At 44.8% G+C, this 21969-nt stretch overlaps 1 protein-coding gene across 2 annotated transcripts in view; it reads left to right on the top strand.

Moving 5' to 3' along the window:
* Nucleotides 1–21969, top strand: part of FIBP (FGF1 intracellular binding protein) — a 65699-nt gene that overhangs the window by 17490 nt on the left and 26240 nt on the right. The window contains exons 4-7 of one of the 2 annotated variants that reach the window (XM_066582305.1): nucleotides 2459–2585; nucleotides 2683–2783; nucleotides 10430–10563; nucleotides 11656–11761. In XM_066582305.1, coding sequence (XP_066438402.1) covers nucleotides 2459–2585; nucleotides 2683–2783; nucleotides 10430–10563; nucleotides 11656–11761 — 468 coding nt within the window. Of the gene's footprint in view, nucleotides 1–2458; nucleotides 2586–2682; nucleotides 2784–10429; nucleotides 10564–11655; nucleotides 11762–13923; nucleotides 17103–21969 lie in introns of those variants that run through there. The other variant, XR_010787083.1, reaches the window with a different exon arrangement.

Genomic DNA, 21969 nt, shown 5'->3' with positions numbered 1-21969 from the left:
ATCCATTCTGGGGTGCAAATCCTCATTTTCATGTGTATTATAGAAAAAAGTCCTGTCTTTAAAATGACATATTTGCAAAAATATGAAATTTTAGTTTTTCTCTTCTAAATTGCATTGACTCCTGAAAAAAAACTGTGGGGTTAAAATACTAATGACACCCCTCAGTGAATACGTTAAGGGGTGTAGTTTTTTTAAAATGGGGTGACTTGTGGGGGTATCTATCATTTTGACTCCTATGAGCCATTCCAATCTTGGTTTGGTGTAGGAAAACAAAGTGTTCCTCAAAATGCTGAAAAGTAATGTTAAATTTGTACGTCTCCTAAATGGTTAAAAAAAAAAAGTTTTTCCAATGTGCGCCCAAAATAAAGTAAACGGATGGAAATATATCTTAGCAAAAATTTCTATATTATGTTTGCACATATTTGAGATATTGCAGTTGGAAATGTGAAAAAATGACGATTTTTTTCAAAATTTTCCCAATTTTGGCGTTTTTAATAAATAAACACAAATTCTATCGGTCTATTTTTTCCGCCTAAATGAAGTACAACATGTGGCGAAAAAACAATGTCAGAATCGCTTGGGTATGCAAAACCTTTCTGGTGTTTTTCCATGTTAAAGTGACACATGTCAGATTTGCAAAATTTGGCCTGGTCATTAAGGCGCAAACAGGCTTGGTCACTAAATCCTGCAGTACCCGCAAGATCCCCCTGCTCAAGAAGCCACATGTGTAGGCCCATCTGAAGCTTGCCAATCAACACCTGGATGATTCTGAGAGTGATTAGGAGAAGGTGCTGTGGTCAGATGAGACAAAAATTGAGCTCTTTGGCATTAACTCAGCTGGCCATGTTTGGAGGGAGAGAAATGCTGCCTATGACCCAAAGGACAACATCCCCACTGTCAAGCATGGAGGTGGAAACATTATGTTTTGGGGGTGTTTCTCTGCTAAGGGCACAGGACTACTTCACCGCATCAATGGGAGAATGGATGGAGCCATGTACCGAAAAATCCTGAGTGACAATCTCCTTCCCTTCACCAGGACATTAAAAATGGGTCGTGGCTGGGTCTTCGAGCATGACAATAACCCAAAACATACAGCCAAGGCAACAAAGCAGTGCTCAAAAAGAAGCACATTAAGGTCATGGAGTGGCCTAGTCAGTCTCCAGACCTTAATCCCATAGAAAATGTATGGAGGGAGCTGAAGATGAGAGTTGCCAAGCGACAGCCTCGAAATCTTAAAGATTTAGAGGAGATCTGCAAAGAGGAGTGGAGCTTCTGACGTGCGCAAACCTCATCATCAACTACAAAAACCGTCTGACTGCTCTGCTGGCAACAAGGGTTTTGCCACCAGGTATTAAGCCTTGTTTGCCAAAGGTACCAAATACTTATTTCTCTATGCAAAAAAAAATAAAATAATTTAGACAATGTGATTTTCTGGATTTTTTATTTTTTTGGGGGGGAGGGGGGGGGGATAATTTATCTCTCACTGTTAAAATTAACCTACCCTAAAAGTTATAGTCTGTTTATGTCTTTGACAGTGAGCAAACTTACAAAATCAGCAAGGGATCTACTTATTTCCTTCACTGTATCCTGCTTCATACAGCATGGGTTTAATTATATAGATAGATGTATACTGGGGGCCTCCATCTGTCAGTTGCACCTTTTGTAAATATTGCGTATGACCATCCTGATGTTATTACACAAGCCCTACCTCAAAGTAAGATATTCTATTAGGCTAACCCCTGTCTATATGCCCTATAATGAGCACCATGGATTTCAAAGAGGGTGAACTACCCTATCTCTATTAGCCAGAGTGGAAAATTGCTGAAGTTCATTTTTGTTAATGCATTCTAAAGTCATCCGGTCACAATGTACAATTCTTGCTTATTAAATCATTCATGATGCAAAAAATGTGCTTTTCATCAGTTACCTGATTTAGGGACTCTTAATTTCTTGTTTATGGAAATTCTGTCTAGTTTCTCTACTGTGACACACATACTGGACCACTGGGATTTCTAGACCACTGAGTGCCAAGTAAATGAATGTTGCTCTATATGTTGACATAAAGGGGCTTTCTAGGCAATCTATCAGTAATTGATTGGTTAGATCCCAAGCGGTGGACTCCAGCCGATCAGCTGTTCTGGTGGCCACTGTCGGTAGCAAAATGCATAGAGTATGTAGCGGAAGCAGATTGCTCCAACTCCTCTTTAGTGGCTGCAGCTTGTAATTGCAGGCATAGCTCTCATTGATTTTAATGACCACAGCAGACACCAGTGGTGACCCCAGCCGATCAACTATTGATGACCTATCCAGAGGATAGGTCATCAGTAAAAATTGCCCATAGAAACCCTTTAATTAATTATCCAGAGGATAGGTCATCAATATTATAAGACTGGTAAACCCTTTTAATAAATAATATTTTGTAGTTGTCTTATATTAAGTAAGCTCCATATTGCTGTAGGTACTATGCTTTCGATGAGGCATTTGTTCGCGAAGTTCTTGGAAAGAAACTCTCAAAAGGAACTAAGAAAGATCTGGATGACATAAGTGCAAAGACCGGTGTGACTCTGAAGAGCTGCAGGAGACAGGTATTTGGCATTATTCCACTCTCCGGTCCAGTTATATTATTCAGCACCTTTTTTTTAATCTATTTTTGTATATATATTTTTTTTACTTTCCCTGCAGTTTGATAATTTTAAGCGAGTCTTTAAGGTAGTAGAAGAAATGAGAGGCGCTCTGGTTGAAAACATACAGCAGAATTTCCTTTTGTCAGACAAACTTGCCAGGTATGCCTCCAGCCTTGTTGTTTTATGTTAATAAGATGAAGTAATGTATTCTATCGCTCAATGATGCTGTAGTTCTTGTTTCTACGTTGCCCCTTCCCATTTCCTCCCTCTCGCCGGCTCACCTCTACTCTCCTCCCCGCTGACTGTTTGCAATGGGAATGGAGCGGGACGTGGGCAGAGCTAAGCTCCCCGCCACTTGTCCGCAGCCGGCAATGGGAGGAGGCGGGATGGGGCGGTGCTTAGCTCCGTTCCCCTCTCACCCTCTCCCATTGCAATCAGCCGGAGGGGAGGATAGAAGAGGGGAGGGCGTTTAGCAGTCATGCTGCTAAACTCCCTCCCACCTCCCTTCTCTGGGCGCTGTCATTGGCTCCCATAGGAGCCCACACAGCGCCCGAAGTATTCCGACTATATTGGCTGGCCGGGCGCTTTTACGTCCCGGGAATACTACCATGTGATCTGACGCATTGGAATCCAATGCATTAGATCGTATCAAATATAGGCCCGACCGTGAAAACGGCGGCTGATATGCACTCGTGTGAAAGAGCCCTCATAGTGACGTTGCTTTGAAGGGAGCACTGGCCGAGCATACACGGTCAGTGCTCCATTCATTTTAATAGGAGTGTTGGATAGGGCATAACTTGATACTCGGGTGCAACCTCTTTACTTACTATAAACATTGTTACCCTTTCTCTTTCTATTAATTGCTGCAGCGACAATAAGGTTTTGCTTGCTCTGTAGCTGCCATGGTTGTCTTGTGTGCAGGACTTTCTGTAATGTGACCTCCACTGATCAGAACATATTTATAGGAGTAGAGGACAGAAGAAATATTATTTTACATTTACAGTGGGTCCACAAGTCTTCAGACCCTTTCACGTTTTTACATTTTGTTATGTTGTGGCCTTGTGAAAATTAAAAGAAAGATTCTTCAAGTTTTCCCCACCATTCTGCGCTAAATACCCATAATGACAAGGTGAAAACAGAATGTTAGTTTTTAATTTGCTAAAAATTTACAAAGATTTCTAACATTTTGCATTAACATAGGTATTCAGACCCTTTGGTATGACACCTTAAATTAAGAGCTGAAGGCCTCAGATCTCTTTTTGTCATCTTTTATATGTTTCTACTCCTTGATTAGAGTTTACTTGTGGTAAATTCAGTTAATTGGACATCATTGTAACCCCTTAAAGAGGTTCTGACATGACAAAAAAAAAATTTACTGGCCTGGCCAGGACCGATCGTCGGGCATGTCCCCTCCATCGGGCATCTTCTGACCGCTTCCTGCTCTGCTCCATCCGTGAGCCACTTCCGAGGTGAACGGACGGGCGCCACGTCGCAAGCAGTGCTTGCTGTGGGCGGCCTTTCCGTCCTGGCTGAACTCCAAGTTTTGCGCGTGCGTAGTGGAGAGGCGGACCGTCCTGACTCTGTCAGAGGGCACCTGTCTTCTGCGCCTGCGCGCAATCCCGGAGGGGGGGGGTGGCCCGTCCTGGCTCGTTGGAGGAAGAAGAGAGCCTGCTGGGAGATGACCCCCGCTGCACAACAACAACAGAAACAAAAGAATAGGTAAGTATAAGGTTTTTATGCTTTAGCACGCCAAAAATCATGGGTTCCTTGTGTCCATTAGGTAGACCAGGGAGCAATGGTTGTTAAAGCATAAAAACCTTATTCACGTCAGAACCCCTTTAAGGACCTGGCTTATTTTAGCCTTAACTACCAAGCCTTATTTTTAAAATCTGACCTATGTGACTTTATATGGTAATAAACTTTTTGAATGCTTTAACTTATTTACGGTATTTAACCACCTGCGGGTGTCTAATGCATCCCTATGGGTCGCGGATCCGCGTGCAGGAAAAACTCTGCGGATTTAAGATCCGAATTTGCCCGTGGACATGAGGCCTAACACAACTTTTTAGCTCACGGCGCTTGTGTAAATCGCTAAAGCCTCCAGTATTTTCCCCTTTTTAGGCCACCTGTCCATGGGCGGGATGGATTTCGCACGCGGATTTCCGCCACAGGAGAACACTTAAAGTCCTTGTCATAATTTTTTTTTTTTTTAAATCACAGGGTTGACTTTAAAATGGAAGGTTCATTGCGGAAATTCGCCTCAAATTGAGGCTTTTTATATATATTTTTTTTTTTTTATTAGGAGAGCGGAAAATCGCAATGGATTTCCGCTCGTATAAATCGGGCTGCGTTTTGCATAGTCCTCCTATGGAAAGTATTTCATGTGTGATCCGCATGCGAATTATTGTCGCAGTTAACGTGATGAACAATGGCCTATGGAGAGGAGGCTTTAGTGGGCTCTTTTAGGTGTGTCAAACAACGCTGTTTATGTGGGAGTGCAGTCTGATACCTGCAAAAAGAAAATAAATAGGGTTAACACCTGATGGGTGGGGCAGGAACTAACATAAAAACCAACTGCTGTCGCATTCAAGAGAGAGGAGAGAGACCGCTTATCAAAGCTGAAGGGCTGTTTGCCTGAGGTCCCATGAGGACAAGTGAGAGGCAGTGTGAAGGAGCTGCTTCAGGAACTTGTAGCCTGAGATCCTGTGAGATCAATGTGGGACCTGTCACCATGTCTGAAAGAGGAGGATACCCTCTAGTCACTCCATGTGGGGGTTAGTGACAGGGCCCCTGTAGGGTGTGTACCCTTGATGTTCTAAATCGACTATATGCTTTTATGTGAATAAATGCTGGCAGGCACCAGTTTTGAAGAAATTCAAGTGTCTGGAGCCATCTATCTACACATGTGGTGCGCCATTTCTCTGACATTGAGGTTGTTGATTTACCCCCTTGCCAGACAGTTGCCATACAATCTTATATATAAAATGTAAAATTTGTTTGTTTTGTGTCGTATACAAATCCACAGTTGAGGTCCGATTTGAGTGAAAGCTGTGCTGTGATTGGTTGGTAGAGCTCAGCTTTCATTTCTTAAGGTCCATTTACACACAAAAACGATCTTTCCATCGAATGAAAGATTGACAGTTTTAGTGATCGTTTGCATAAAGTCTTAATGGACACTAATGTTCATTAACACTTAAACCTCTTTATCTGTGTGTAAAAGAGCCCCTGGCAGGTGTTTGCAGAGCACAGCATGTTGTCTGAGCTCTGCACACAGCTCCATTGTTCTTGCAGAATACAATGTTATCTCCTACTTCTGTGCAGACCACAGCTTGCAGTCCCTGTTATCTTACTCTTACTGAGCGATGAATTTTAAGCTCGCCTTAAAATCATCATTCAGCCGGAGAGTGAATGATGGCAGCATTAACATGCAACAATTATCACTCATGCTATAGTTTGAACAAATTATGAGCGATTACAATTGTAGCGTTAAATGGGCCTTTATACTGCTAAGGTAAAATAAAAGCTGCGTTGTGATTGGTTGCTAGAGTTCAGCATTCATTTCTTACACAGCTGAGATAAAATGAAAGCTGAGCTGTAATTGGTTGCTATTTCTAATATTGCTTAGGTAAAATGAAAGCTGCCGTTGGGAATCGAACCCGGGACCTCCTGTACTCCAGAGTGGGCTAAGAGTCCATCATACGATTTAGGCTGTGCAAACTGTTGGAGTATATTGGCAATTTGGACTGCTTAGTTGGAGCTATCAGTAATGCGCGAAACCAAAGTGATGAACAGCAATAAGCTGGAGCTTATATAATATCATAGGGATAACTTTCACAGAGAAAGTTCGGTAATTAACGGATCCTAAAGATGACTGCCGCAGGAGGAACAGGTCCCAGACAGTGACTCTGGCGCAGTACAGGTCTTCGTCAAGAAAGTCGTCTTAAGGCCCATTTGGACGGGACGAATGCCGAGCAAACGATGCCTGACACTCGTCCCCACACATACTCGTTTCCGTGCTGTTGCACAGGAGCGAGTGTTGGCTTACAGCGGGGCAGCAGAGGAGAATTCACTCCTCACTCTCGCCCTCCTCTCTCCATTCACTTAACATAGCGCCCATTCAGTACTGAAGTCTGATTATTTTTTTTATTTTTTTTACACTGAATGCTCATCGTTTAGCTCATTGTCAATCATTTATGCAGCGTAAATGATGGACGATGAGCTGAACAATGATAGTTTAGTGTAAATAGCAACCATTCAGTATTGAACGGCTTCTATGTTAAGTGAATAGAGAGGGGCGGGGAGAGCGAGAAGTGAAATCACCTGCAGCCGCCACGCCCCCCTGCTGGCCACTCTGAGAGCGAGCCAGCGATACTAGCTCCTGAGCAAAAGCACAGGAACGAGTGTATGCGAAGACTAGTGTCAGGCATCGTTTTCCCAGCATTCATCCAGTCTAAATGGGCCTTTAGTGTAGGAGGGAAGGACTGCCAGCCCAGGAGCTGGATGGACTGTACCAGTCTCCGAGGCAGGTCCCCAAGATGTATTCCAGCCCCATGGGTATCGGAACCCGTCCCCCTAACCCCCAACCATCAGGAATGGGTGGGCACTGAAGAAGAATTTTCCCAAATACCAGCAGAACGTTGTGCTTCCGCTGCTAGTCAGGCCATGCCTCCAACAGAGACATTCTTAATGACTAACTGATTCAGAGTGTAAGGGACCTCAAACTGGACAGAAGGTTCACCTTCAAACTAGATAAAGACTATAAGCCCACAGCCAAAACAACACAGGAGTGGCTTAGGGACAACTCTGTGACTGTCCTTGAGTGACCCAGCCAGAGTCCTGAACCCAATTGAACATCTCTGAAGAAAACTGTAAATGGCTGTCCACAGATGGCCCCCATCCAATCTGACAGAGCTTGAGTGACTCTGCAAAGAAGAATGGCATAAAATCCCCAAATCCAGGTGTGCCAACTATGTAGCATCATATTCAAGAAGACTGGAGACTGTGATCACTGCTAGAAGGTGCTTCTAAGTACTGACTACAAAGTGTGACTACTGTAATGTCAGTGCAAAATGTTAGAAATCTTTGTAAATTTTTTACAAATGAAAAACTAACATTCTTTTAATTAATTTGTCACTGTGGGGTATTGAGTGCTGCAACAACATGTAAAAGAAAGTAAAAAGGATCTGAAGATGTTCCAAACCCACTGTACATGGCTGCATCAGTTCAAGGAGAGAAAAAAACAGAACTAGGCGTATTTTTGTAAATCTCAGTATCTTCAATGTAAAATCTGTTGAGTTACATTTTTAAAAATGCAAAACTCCTTTTGCACCAGAGGGGAACATAAATGGTGTTTTTCTAAACATTTATTTATTTATTTATTTTTTTCATTGATGACCAACCCTCAGGACAGGTCATCAATGAAAGGTGACATGGGTCTGACACCTGGCTGGCGCCCCTGACAGTCAACTGTTTTGCAGACCTGGTGCACACTGGAACTAGCAGAGCTTTGTCTACTGTGCAGCAGTCCAGAAAGGTATTTCATTGGGAGAGAACCTAAAGTACTGTTCCCGACCACTTCACAGCAGACAGAGATCTGCTGGTTCCAGTAGACTGCTGGCTCGCAGAGATGCCTGTCGGAAACCTGCCAATCTGTTATTGAGCTAACCTGAAGATAGGTCATTCACAAAAAAAGCCTGGAAAACCCCTTTCTTACCTTTTTATTGCCAACATATTACAACTCTTTTATAGAACATTTACTGGTCGGAGTCAACCCTTTCTACACTATGAGTAACATGCATATATTAAACACTCCTGTATATGAGTTGTGTCTGATAACTGTGACATAGTATGTTAGGCTGAAAAATGACATATGCTCATTTAGTTTAGCTTATTACCCCACCACCACCAATGTTGATCCAGAGGAAGGCAAGAAAAAAACAATGTGGTAGAAGCTAATTTTCTTCATTTTAAGGGGGGAAAAATCCATCCTAACTCCCCTGACGAAGGCTCTGTACAGCCGATATGCGTCCGGTTAGAGATGTGTATACCTGGCAATTTTAAATATGACTACCGTATATACCGGCGTATAAGACGACTTTTGAACCCCGAAAAATCTGCTCTGCAGTCGGGGGTCGTCTTATGCGCCGGTAATACAAAAAAAAAAATGTAAAAAAAAAAATCATTACTCACCTCCCCCGGCGTTCTGTCGCGCTCCGGCAGGATGTCGCTCGCTCCTCGTCCCCGGCGCAGCATTGCTTTCTGAATGCGGGGCTTGAAATCCCCGCTTCCAGAAAGCTAATACACACGCCGTCAGCCGGTACAGCTATTCAATGACAGCATTGAATGGCTGTGATTGGCTGAAGGCGCACGTTGCTTCAGCCAATCACACCCATTCAATGATGTCATTGAATAGTGTGATTGGCTGAAGCCACGTGCGCCTTCAGCCAATCACAGCCATTCTGTAACTGGCTGACGGCGTGTGTATTAGCTTTCTGGAGGCGGGGATTTCAAGCCCCGCATTCAGAAAGCAATGCTGCGCCGGGGACGAGGAGCGAGCGACATCCTGCCGGAGCGCGACAGAACGCCGGGGGAGGTGAGTACAGATTTTTTTTCTCTCCACTGTAATACCGGCGTATAAGGTGACAGTTGGGGGGTCGTCTTATACGCCCCGTCGCCTTATACGCCGGTATATACGGTAAATAAAAGATTACAAATTTTACTCTGCAAGCAAGCGTGGATTACACTTTTTCCTGCATGGAATTTTTTGCTGTTCAAAGCCCAGGACCGGGGGCAGGTGAACCCGCTTGAGCAAGCAGTGGATCGTGAGATATATGAAGTGAGCAAGCTGACAACACAGCACACCATATTCAAGTGTCTGTTCCTTCTGAAGTAATCCGTGATTCTAACATAATATTGTTTCGCTCGAGAAAGGCGTCCAGGTTTCTATTGAACGCTTTTATCGAATTTGCCACCGCCACGTCCTCAGGCAGAGAGTTCCATAGTCTCACTGCTCTTACAGTAAAGAACTCCCTTCTATGTCGGTGTAGAAATCTTCTTTCCTCTAACCGTAGAGGATGCCCCCTTGTTACAGTCAGTCCTGGGTATAAACCGATCAAGGGAGAGATCTCCATATTGTCCCCATATATATCTATACTTAGTTACTAGATTGCATCTCAGCAGTCTTTATTCTAAACTAAATAACCCCAATTTTAATAACCTCTCTGGGTATTGTAGCCCACCCATTCCATTTATTACTTTAGTTGACTGCCACTTAAGTTAATGGGGCAGAACTGCAAATACCACACGCAATCTGAGGACAAGTGTGGCACCTTTCTAGGAGTTCTGCTTCATTTACATGGGACGACTATCTGCTAACTAAGCTCACAAGCAGGTAATGTTACCGCTAGTTGTTCGCGCAGAATGTTCAGACGGGCAGATCATTGCTGAGAATCGCTCACTTCTCGCTCAGTGCTTCACATTCTATATGAAACACTGAGTGGGGAGCATTTGGACGCAGAGAGAAGAGAGTGAACCAGCGATGACTTTTATGCTGGTTAAAACTGTACGACAAACAAGAAGTAAGCGACTAGTACACGATGTCTTTACGTTTAGATGTAACTACTATAACGCATGTTCACTCGTTTGACCGCAGTTTGCATGACAGTCCTTATGTGTAAATGGCCCTTAAGCAGAAATGTTTTTCTAGCCCTGCACAACATCTTAAACATTCTTATACACTGAATTTTTTCCAAAATATAATGCCATTTTTATACTTGTTAACAAACTGTTCTGTGTTTGCTTTTTAGAGATTACGCTGCAATAGTTTTCTTTGCAAACAGCCGTTTTGAAACTGGCAAGAGGAAGCTCCAGTATCTGACATTTGAGGATTTTGCAACTTGTGCTGAGCACCTAATCCAAAACTGGACATTAGGAGCAGTGGGTGCGTAAACAGGGCATGTGCAGTAGTTCAAAGTCAGAAGAGAAACTTCAGCTTTAAAGCAGGTGTTTTATGGAGACCGAGCCTGACTCTTATGTCCCATTAGGGCATAGGGTGTCATAGAGGGGAGTCTCACACTTGTGCCTCCATCCGTGATTAACTAAAAAGATAGCTGCTCACTCTCTATTGCAGTGAAACCACATAGTGAGCGGTAAATGTAAAGCAGTGAGCTTAATGCCAAAGTAAAATCACATGTACAATCAAATGTAAGTATCAGACAAAAAAAATCCCAAAAAGCGAGCATATACTTATTGATATACTGGTACAAGTGGGCAGGCATATAAATCACTTATTCCCTAACATGCAGACAGCCAGACTGCTAAATGCATGAGCAGCAAACACGTGTGAAGGACACTGATGAACAACCACTCACACGCCCTCCTTATATTGAGGGGGTCGCTGTTTAATGTTTATTCCTGCACAAAAGAGTAGATACAGGGTGTCGGGCAACATGATACGTGTAGTGCACCATGCAGGCTTATAACCTATTAGTATTAGTACCTCGTATTTATCACCAGTGCCTGTGTGATTAACCTTTTGGGGTGCAGGACAACCCGCTGAATTCAAATATGGCATCACTAATGGGTTGCAATCAATGGGAGAAGATCACTATTTCTTGCCGCAGCGGTGACAGCCACGGCAGGAGATTCCTTCAGCCCTGCTGTGATGCTAGGCTGTTCCCCTGCGAAAACTCCTCGCATCCAGGGCTTTTCAGAAGCATTGCAATGGCATTATTGGGCCGTGAAAAGCATCCTGATATCGCTCTTGCCAGTGTGCAGGAGCCCTAACAGTAAGTATATGGCTGCTTTCTGTGCAGTAAGGAGCTTATTAATATGTATAATGGTTCATTATCTGGACATAGATTAAATATAAATTATTTAAAAATAGGGAATATATAATGCTTTTGTTGTAAGTTATCCCATTCAAGAACTTAGCCTTAAAACAATAAATTGCATATCCAATGTAGGCTGGTGAGCTACCACAGACGTTGCAGGTTTTGCTTCAAAGAATGTTTCCCTTTCTATGTTCCTGCAGATGTAGCAGAAGACATGGACATGGATTTAGATAAAGAATTTTTACAGGATCTTAAGGAACTGAAAATTCTGATAACTGATAAAGATCTTCTGGACCAACATAAAAGGTGAGAAATGTAAACATGTTTGAGATTAGGGCATGTAAGTTTATCCTTCAAACAGGACTAACATGTTGCTGCTGTTCTGCTTGGGACAGTGGTTTGATCACTCATAAATATACTCCAGTCAGGCATAAAGCACCTGCTCCTGCAATCTAGCAGGAGTAGATTGGATTCTCAGGTGTCAGACACAGCCGAGGACCCAGAAGGAAAAGACAGAAGCTGCTTTTAACTGCTTCTGCCTTCTTTTGTACAGCCTACATAACGCTTAGTAAGCATGCCCCTCTGTACTATATGAATATCCCATTATCTTATGCTCATCAGGCAGTAGTAGTGGGCGGAACGTGATGACGCTACTTACAATTATCATGTAGTAACTCCCAGGCCACGTCGCTCTTCTGTTACTGGCAATCGGGATACAGCGCGATGACGTCGTACGCTTGCGTTCCATGCTGGAACGCGGAAGCGTCATGGTGGGGGACGGATGGGACGCCACGTGATGACGCTACAGGCGTGCGTTCCACCGTGGAACGCGGAAGTCCCAATCTCCAGACACATAGATCGGGTTTAACTAGGAATCGCTATGACCGGCGATCCACTATTTTACCCGATCCATACAGGTTTTGCTCAGGCTCCTTAAGGGGATTTGTTGGCCAGCAATGCTCTGCAGCCCAGCATTATGTTTCCAAACCTGATGTTAATACATGAGAATTGGTTACAACCCCTGTTCCCCGTGATTGGCTACCCAATCAAAACCACACCTAGATGGGAGGAGCTAGCGGGACATTTAAACCTGAGCAATTCAGAGAGACCTCAGATGCCTAAAGCTCACCATCAGAGCCGCAGGCGCTGCTGGAGATTACTCCTAAAATCTCTCTTTGCCTTACTCTACTCTATCTCTCTCGCTCTGCTGACTAGTATAGCTAGCCTAAAATTGCTTTGTGCCATTGTGGCAGTTACTAACAGTAGCTAGGCTAGACTTGGGCATTGTCCCAGATTGAATTAATGAATTTACAATCTGGCAGCCTATTCATGTGAAGCTACTAGTCTTGGCAGACGACTCACTGGTCTAGATTGACCTCTCAGAGACCTTGGGGGCTACCTAAGATAGATTCTACTCTGATAGTGCCTGCATATGTTGTGCGCACATCCCTTTAACCGGCTGGGCCAATAGGTATTTAACCTGGTGGCTGTTCATTTAGTAGCCACCAGCCCTAGCGTATGGTTCATGGTTTTATGCTAAATACCAAAGTAAAACCTGGTTATTCCGTACAGATGCAGGTAGCACTTATACGGATCGTGTGCATTATCCTCACACGATGCACATAGTGCATATTTAAGATTTCTCACTCCAGAGTGACACACCCCCCATGTCTACCTTCAGCTTCTAATTGCGAGCTAACTTAGATCCAGGTGTATTGATCTATAGATGGGTAGAGTACGCTGGTGAACCCGAATATTGTTAGGGTCAAGCAATATATTATAATAAGGCAATTGGGAGCATCTCCCTTTATGAAATATTGACAGACACATTTGAGTTATTCTTCTGTTATACCTTCTCAGTTAGTAAACTCCTCTCTGCTCACTCAAGGGCATATTTTTTTGCCCAGCTCCTGATGAACTATCGGTCATTTCCGATACAGAAACGCGTCGAGCAAAAGCAGAAGCTTTCTATACGAGCAAAAACAAACTCTAAAAAAGCTCTTATTGTTGAGCAAAAGCAGAAGTTCTCTATATGAGCAATAAAATAAAAAGCTCTCATCCTTCGAGCAACAACTATATCTACGTAATAACAGAAATTTCTTGTACATGAGCTATACCAATAAAACTCTCACTTTATTGTCTTGGAGAGTTTTCATGTGAGAAATGGTGAAAAAAAGTACAAGAAACGCACCATTTAATAAAGTGTAATACACCAAAAGACATTCATCTAAACTTCTTACACATAAAAGTCTTTTAAATAAAGACTCTTGGTGCTTCTCTGGGAAAGAATATACGGGAGTTGTTGAGATCCTCTCTCCTTCCCCTATATTCCCCGGGACTCCACTGGCGTGGATCTGTCTGTCTTGTGTTATATGTTCTATGTTTTGTTTTGTTAGTAGGCCCTGACCCTTTTTATATATTCTAAATAAAAGTGAAATTTTAAATTCTATATCTGTGATGGCCTCAACTTTGGACTAATATAGATATTACATACCACTGTGACTTCGTAATCATTTTTGATTGGTATGGCAGGTTTTCTGTCTAGAGACCTCAATGCCACACAATGGCTCAATGACGCAGGCGTAGTGTTCTCCGAAGGGGAATACAACCGATCTAATCCAGATTTTTCCATCAATACATGTTTCAAAGCACTCACAAACCAATACCGTGAATATATTAGGAATCTATGGGAGGTGCAGGGGTTACAGAAATATGAGGAGTCAAAGATAGTTCCTAGAGGCCTTAGAAATCCGATTGTACCCCCTAAACGACTACAGAATACGGAATTTCTTGCCAAGTGGGAAAACGAATGCACGACATCCTCCCTACGTCTCATTAACTTACTACTAGAGGAGGAAAAATCAACTCTAGGTAATAACCAAAAAAAACTGGAAGAGTTAATTGCAAAAACAAAAACTTTCTCCAGTGACCCCGACTTCCACACTAAAGAGAGAACTCTACAAGCGAATATAGAAAAATTTACGGCAAAAATAAGGGAACGCAAACACCTCCAATTTAATAGAGATTTGAGGGACTTTAAAGAAAATCGCGTATATATAACAAACAAAACAACATCAGAAACAGATATTAGTTCCTCTGACGTATCAGATAACGAGAGGGCAATGAACACGAGGAGACCATATAGAGCTCCAAGACGTAACCGCCACCCACAAACGCAAAAGGGACGAGGAAGGGGGGGCGTGGCTAGCCAGCAGCAGGAAGAGAAGCAGCAGTGAAAACTCCTGGCTGCTAGAAAACTCCGGTGCCAATAACTCCGGCCCAAAAGCTCCCACAGGGCCGAAACCACTACTGCTAGCACCACCGGGACCTGGGCTTTAAAACGAGACCTCTCACAGGTCTCTAGCTGAAACCGCGATTTTGCGGCCTACTGCATCGGGCGCATCCCCAGGCTAAATTTATAAACGCGGCCGACCGGAAGTGAAGGCCGGCCGCGATCGGCAGCAACAGATACCTCCTGCAAAGAAGCAGGCAAGGAGGAGCAGCCACTGGCAGGAAAGAGACAGCCGGAGAGCAAGAGGAACAGGGGAAACAAGAGCAACAGGGACACAAGTAAGTGCTCTCCCAGGACAGCCCCCACAGACACCAGAAGTGGAGCAGGCAGTGGGCCACTGCAGGGGAATTAAACTCTTTACATGAGGGTCGGAGCCTGACCTCCGAGCGTGATGGCTGCCTGAGTCCAGCGCTCTGTCTGCGAGGTGTTCCTGCGGGGTCCTATCATCAGCTTGACACAGCGGACATGCCAAAAACGGCGAAGGAGAGGAGCGCAGAGCAGTTGAGCACCCCTCGGGCGCTGAAGAATCAAGTCGGGATGCAGCGGTATCTGAAAGATCGGGACTCGCGGTCACCGCGCCAGCCGGCTAAGATGGTGCCGTCCCAAGAGACTGCTGCACCAGCATACAGTAAGGAGAGGGGAGGGGAGTCCTCATCTGAAGAAGAAGAGGATAATGAAGCCATATCAAAAGGCTTTATGAAGCAACTCCTTGCCGATGCCCTGAAGCCCCTAATTTCAGACCTTTCTGAAATAAAGGAGGATGTGAAACATCTGGGGAGAAGGGTTGAAGACTTGGAGGTCTCTTCCTCCTCCATCACTTCTCACGCCCGTGCTCTGACGCAAGTGTTGAAGGAACAACACGAGCACCTGAACCGCGCCATAATAGCCCAAGAAGACTTAGAGAACCGTAACAGGAGATGTAACGTTCGCATAAAGGGGCTCCCCGAGTCATATGAGGCGGACTCCCTCCTTAAGGTAGGAGCTGAAATTTTTGAACTTTTATTAGGAACTGAGAAAACTCTACAAATGGGCATTGAGCGCATTCACAGGGCTCTAAGACCCCCTCCTTCCATAAACGAACCGCCCAGAGACATTATTTGCAAAATGTTCTCACACCAAGACACCCTTGCGATCTTAAACGCTGCGAGAGGTCACAAAGGATTAAAGTATGGAGGGCACGCATTGCAATTCTACCAGGACCTTGCGCCCTCTACCCTCTACAAAAGGAGACTCATGCGACCGCTACTTGAAGCCCTCAGGGCTAAAGACTTACGTTACGCATGGCTGTTCCCTTTTGGACTTGGGATTACTGTAGGAGGGCGCAGGCTTACTATAAGAACCCCAGAGGATTTGCATAAAGCTTGGCCCTTGTTGGATATCCCCCCTCTTGATCTGCCGTGCTGGCTACCACTTCCAGGGTTCCCGAACTTGCCAAAACTACCTTCGCCGGATGCCTGGCAACCAGCCTCCAGCACAAAATCCCCGAGAGGGAAACGCAAGAAGGGGAAGGAAACCAGCAATAACGAGGACACTTGAAGCTTCCGTACGCTACTGATATTGTTCACCTTTTTACAGGCTGTACACACACGGACTGGTTATACGTTGTTAAGAAAATGCTCGTGTGGAATTATGCCGGCGTCCGAGCCTTCAAGCCTCTCGGCTCCTGACCGACCTCGCCTTCGCTGATTCGGTTTTGTATATTCACCATACAGTGTCGCAACATGTTTTGTTAGGCTTACTATGTTAAAGCGGACTTTCTCGCTATGATTGCACCCCTCTCATGCTCTACTTGAGAGGGGATTCAAGATCGTTTCCCCCCCCCCTTCCACGGATGTCCTAGCTTAAGGACCCTGCTGGACCCCTGCAGTTCAGACTGTACATAGTTGATCGGACTTTATTCGCGTAAAGGCCGACCAACCCGCCTCACACCCACCTTACCCTCCCTCTTTCCATCTTCTCACGAATAGACGACCTTGTCGTCGTGAGACCCTACAGTTCTCTCCATTAGGAGAGTATAACCTATCTTTCTCGTTTATACGTCCCCTATAGTCTACCCTCCCTCTTGTCTCTGTTAAGTTAGTCCTCCCTTCCCAGCCTCTCTCGGGTTGCTCTCTCCTCCCCCCCCTATCCCTTTACCCATTAGTCTCGTGTACCCGGCTAGGCGACTCCGTACACAGGAGGCGTAGCTGACCTTTATCTGCTCACGACTGACGCTTCTTTTTCTCCCACGCTCTCCAAAGCTAGGTGTGCTAGAGCCTATCTTAGCATGAATGAACCACTGAAATGGACCACGTGGAACGTGAAAGGACTGAACTCCCCATCCAAAAGGCATCACATTGCGCTGCTGTTGAGAAGGTACGGTACTAAAATTGCTTTCCTGCAGGAAACCCATTTCAGGGGAAACAGACGCTTATCACTCCCTGGTAGACAATTTACGCAGGCATATCACAGCACGCATCCGACATCCGCCGCGAGGGGAGTCTCTGTACTGTTCCATCATTCAGTAGCTTTTACATGTGAAGCCCAACATTCAGACGAAGAGGGAAGGGTCCTCTTTTTAAGAGGTAAACTCCTAAATCAAAAAGTGACTATCGCTAATTTGTATGCTCCAAATGTGGGGCAGGTGCCCTGGTTGTTGGGACAGCTCGAGACCCTAAAGTATTTTGCAGAGGGCCCAATTATCCTAGGGGGTGATTTGAATCTGACTCTAAGTCCCATTCTCGATTCATCGACCGGTAGGTCCCACGTCTCTCAGACTAAACTCAGACGACTGTACCGCAGTCTTTCGGAGTTGGGTTTGGTAGATGCTTGGAGACATTTTAACCCGTCCACGAAAGATTTTACCTTTTACTCCCATGTACACCTCTCCTTCCAACGCCTCGATTATTTTTTCATTTCCTCATCCCTTTTAAACACCCTCAAAGGAGCTAAAATAGACTCCATTTTAATTTCTGACCATGCTCCACTCCACATCAGCATAGATTTTATCCCTCCCTCTCCTCGGGAGTGGTGTTGGAAATTAAACCCATCGCTCCTGGACGCGGAGGAGGATAAACAATTCCTTAGGTCCCGCTTGGAAGAATTCTTCCGATTAAATAAATCCCCAGAGGTTTCAACTCCAATGACATGGGAAGCACACAAGGCCTATGCAAGGGGCTTATTAATCGCGCTGAGCTCTAGAATTAAAAAAAGGCATCAAAAAGAGACAGAGGAAAAGCTCCAGCAAATTACTAAACTAGAACAAGCCGTGAAAAGCTCCCAATGCAAGGCCTCATTAGATAAACTAACTAGTCTCAGGAAGGAACTGAAAGGTGATTTCGACTCAAGGTACAACAAGAAATATCTACACTTGCAAAAAATAGTTTATATACAGGGAAATAGGGGGAGTAAATGGACCTCTGCTCTTATCAAAAAAGCCCAGAAAAGAAACTTCATCAGTTCCTTAAAGACCAACACGGGTAGGACCGTTACATCCTCTAAGGACATAGCGGCGGAATTTCAAGCCTACTACTCCCAACTGTATAACATTCGCCACCCCTACACCCCGGAAGAGAGACAGACAGCTCACACACAGATACAGGCTTTTCTGAGCGAGTTAGACCTCCCTTGTTTAGACGAAGATGCAGCTAATACCTTGACGAGGCCAGTCTCCTCTCAGGAGGTGGAAGACATTCTGACCTCATCTCCATCGGGTAAAAGTCCCGGCCCCGACGGCCTACCGGCCGCCTATTACAAAGTCTTTAAATCCTGCCTGACTCCCCATTTAACGGAATTGTTTAACTCCCTACTCCGAGGAGATTCACTACCCAAACAAGCGCAAGAAGCGCATATCACGTTAATACATAAAGAGAACAAAGATCCTGAAGCCTGTGGAAGTTACAGGCCTATTTCTCTAATTAACTTTGACGTGAAGATGTGGGCTAAACTTCTCGCAAAAAGATTGGAAAGATACATCCCATCCTTGGTGAATGAAGAGCAGGCTGGCTTCGTCAGGGGCAGGGAGGGTAAAGATAATTCCATTAGACTTATACATGCAATAAGACACGCACAAACATTAAACATCCCATTAGCTTTAGTCGGCTCCGACGCAGAAAAAGCCTTTGACCGGGTCGACTGGCTATACATGCAAACAGTTCTCTCTCAATTTAAAATACCTTTCACTTTTATCACTGCCATTTTCTCTCTCTACGCCGCACCGTATGCCAAACTTAAAATAAACGAGATCCTGTCGCCCTCCTTTAACATTGGTAACGGCACGCGACAGGGATGCCCCCTATCTCCCTCGTTATTTATCCTCGCCCTGGAACCGCTCCTACAGAAGATTCGTCTAGACGCAGGTATCCGTGGGCTAAAAGTAGGTCAGAAGACCCTCTCTTTGGCTGCTTACGCAGACGACATTGTCTTCGTAATCACAAACCCGGAGGAAGGCTTGCCACGTCTTACCACTCTGTTAGAGGAATTCGGAACCCTATCCAATTTCAAAATAAATTACTCAAAATCAAAGGTCCTGAGTGTCTCGATCCCATCTAACCGGAGTAGGGCACTAAAGTCAAATTCACCTTTTACATGGGCCACAGCAGATATTGAATTCTTGGGTATACGGCTGACCAAAAAAGTGGAGGATCTGTTCTCGGCTAATTTTTCTCCTCTCCTACCTATGATAAAGAATTTGTTGCGCTCATATGACCTTCCTTTTTTGTCATGGTTAGGGAGAAAGAATATCCTTCAATCTTACGTTATGCCTATTTTCATATATAAAATGCGTCTTCTCCCGATCCATATCCCTAATACTTTCTTTAAATCATTGCGCTCAATTATTTTGAACTATGTATGGAGGGGTAGAAGAGCGAGAATAGCTTACAGCTTGCTAGAAAAAAGAAGGTCAGATGGTGGTATAGATTTGCCTAACCCAAGGGACATATATCTGTCAACCCAACTAAGTCATTGGATGGAGCTGGTACATCCTATTAAGGATCATCTGGTACATGACTTTGCACTATCTTCTTACGGCCCCACCCTCCTTCAGGACTTATGGTGCCCTAAGCAGATCTTACGGAGACGGGTTACGGTTAGTCCCCTCCTGAGGGGAGCTATGGAGACCTGGCTTAAGCTGGGAGAGGAGTTGGCCCCTTGGCCCTCTCCTCTCACCCCCTTAAACGCTCTACACGCGACAATAGGCTTACAACTGGACCCATGTTCTGCTGGCAGTTGGAAGATCCTGTCTGATAAAACAATATCAGACTTACAGATGAGGGCCCACCTGCCTCCCTCGGATATCTTGGAAGCACTATTACCCGGACATAAGCTACCTTTTCTTGTAACAGCGCACATGACACATATTTTTAGAAAGTTCTTGGCCATGCATAGGTCGACCAGACCCCTATCTAATTTTGAGAAATCTCTTAACGACCAAAATAAATCCAAGAGGAAACTAGCTGTCATTCGTAAACAGTATGTCTCACCACCACACAACTCTAAACCAGCATTCATCACCTCCTGGGAGAAGGAGCTCAAGATCTCTCTATCGGAGAGTGATACGAGGGTCATTCTCAACAACTCATTCGGCACTTCCCCCTGCGTCACTTCACAGGAATCACATTATAAGCTGCTATCTAGATGGTATAGGACTCCCCAGTGGCTCTCGGACCATAAACTCACTTCTAAGGACTCCTGCTGGAGGTGCGACTCCGCAACCGGCTCCTATCTACATCTGTGGTGGGAATGCCCGGTGCTGGTTCCTTTCTGGAAAGATGTGGGATGCGTGCTGAGCAGACTTGCTCCAGGGTTAGTCCTTTCCCCTGAGATGGTATTTCTGTGGAGGCCGACCGCTACCTTCCATCCGCAGAAAAACAAATTGATAGCACTTTTGATTGACGTCGCTAAGTCTCTCATCCCCCTTCTCTGGCTTAGAAGGGATCCCCCTTCCCTAGTTAAATGGAGAGAAAAGGTTGATCTCCTGTCGAGTTTGGAAGAGCTGACTAGCTATGCCAGAGGTTCTCATGAGAAATATCTAGAGACCTGGAGCCCTTGGCATGCTATCAGGGTAACCCTGTGACTAAATTATAGGCCCCCCTGGGCGCCTTGGGAAGGATACCCGGTCACCCATACCTCTGCAGAACCTTGACTCAGGATCTACCCTCCTATTATATTATATGGCGACCCCCCGAGTTAGCCCTCACGATCTGTGGGCTGCTCCCCTAGCCGTTCCAATCCTCTTAGAGCGGGCTCTCACTATACACAAAGACAAACGAAACACGAGACACCACCCCTCCCCCCCCTACTCCCACCCCCCCAACTTTCCCACTTTGTTCTGTTACCTAATGTACCCGTACCCCAGGTTCGTAGTTAATTGATAGTTTCTGGAGGCATCTCGTACGGGGCAGCCCCCTGTATGGCGATCTCCCTCCCCAAGTGGCTTTTGCTACTTTATTGCTGCTTTCGTCTCTAATCTAAAACGGAATGATTTGCATTTCATGTGATCATTTTACGTTTATGTAATCCTTCTTTACATGCTTCTGGAGACGTTGATCTATATTCTGTCTGTTGATTGTTAAAAACTCAAAATGTCAATAAAAATTTGATTTAAAAAAAAAAAAAAGGGACGAGGAAGGTCAGGACAAACAGGGAATTTTTTAGATCAGCCAATTTCACACTATTTCCTACGGCGGAGACGAGACCAACAGGGGCAGCTATGAATTATAATACTAGAATGACACCATCCTATGAGTCACCACCTCTCAGACCCATTACAGATAGTGATACGAGTGATAAACTCCAAGTGGTGAACCTGTCAAATCACAAGCTGACAGATCTGGAGTGTCGCGTGTTGGAGAGGGGGCTGTCCTTCGTCCCCACGACCCGTTTTGACCCGTTCGTGTGGGCGAAGGACATCTCCCTCTTCACGCGCAAACTGCGGTGGCATAAATATTTTGCAACCAAAAACCGTGAAAGAGCTAAAGAGTTCGGTCTAGAGGTCTCTGACCTTACTGGACTGGACATGTTACAAGCCCTTGAAGACGAGAACGTAAACCCAATTGGTCATGGTCCACACACAGATCTAAAACCCAGAAATACAGCAAATCCACCTACCTGTCCATGCCCTGAACTCGATATCTTCGAGGATCTAGTGATCAATGATTTGAAATCGATTAAACCAATCAAAAAATGCTCTAATTTGACACGTCAAGAGAGCAAAGCCCTAGAACAACTGAAAACGAATGAT

Source organism: Eleutherodactylus coqui, chromosome 11 (genome assembly GCF_035609145.1).
Source record: "Eleutherodactylus coqui strain aEleCoq1 chromosome 11, aEleCoq1.hap1, whole genome shotgun sequence".
NCBI lineage: Eukaryota > Metazoa > Chordata > Amphibia > Anura > Eleutherodactylidae > Eleutherodactylus > Eleutherodactylus coqui.
Note: the sequence above shows the minus strand (reverse complement) of the source record. Positions and strands in the feature narration are given on the sequence as shown.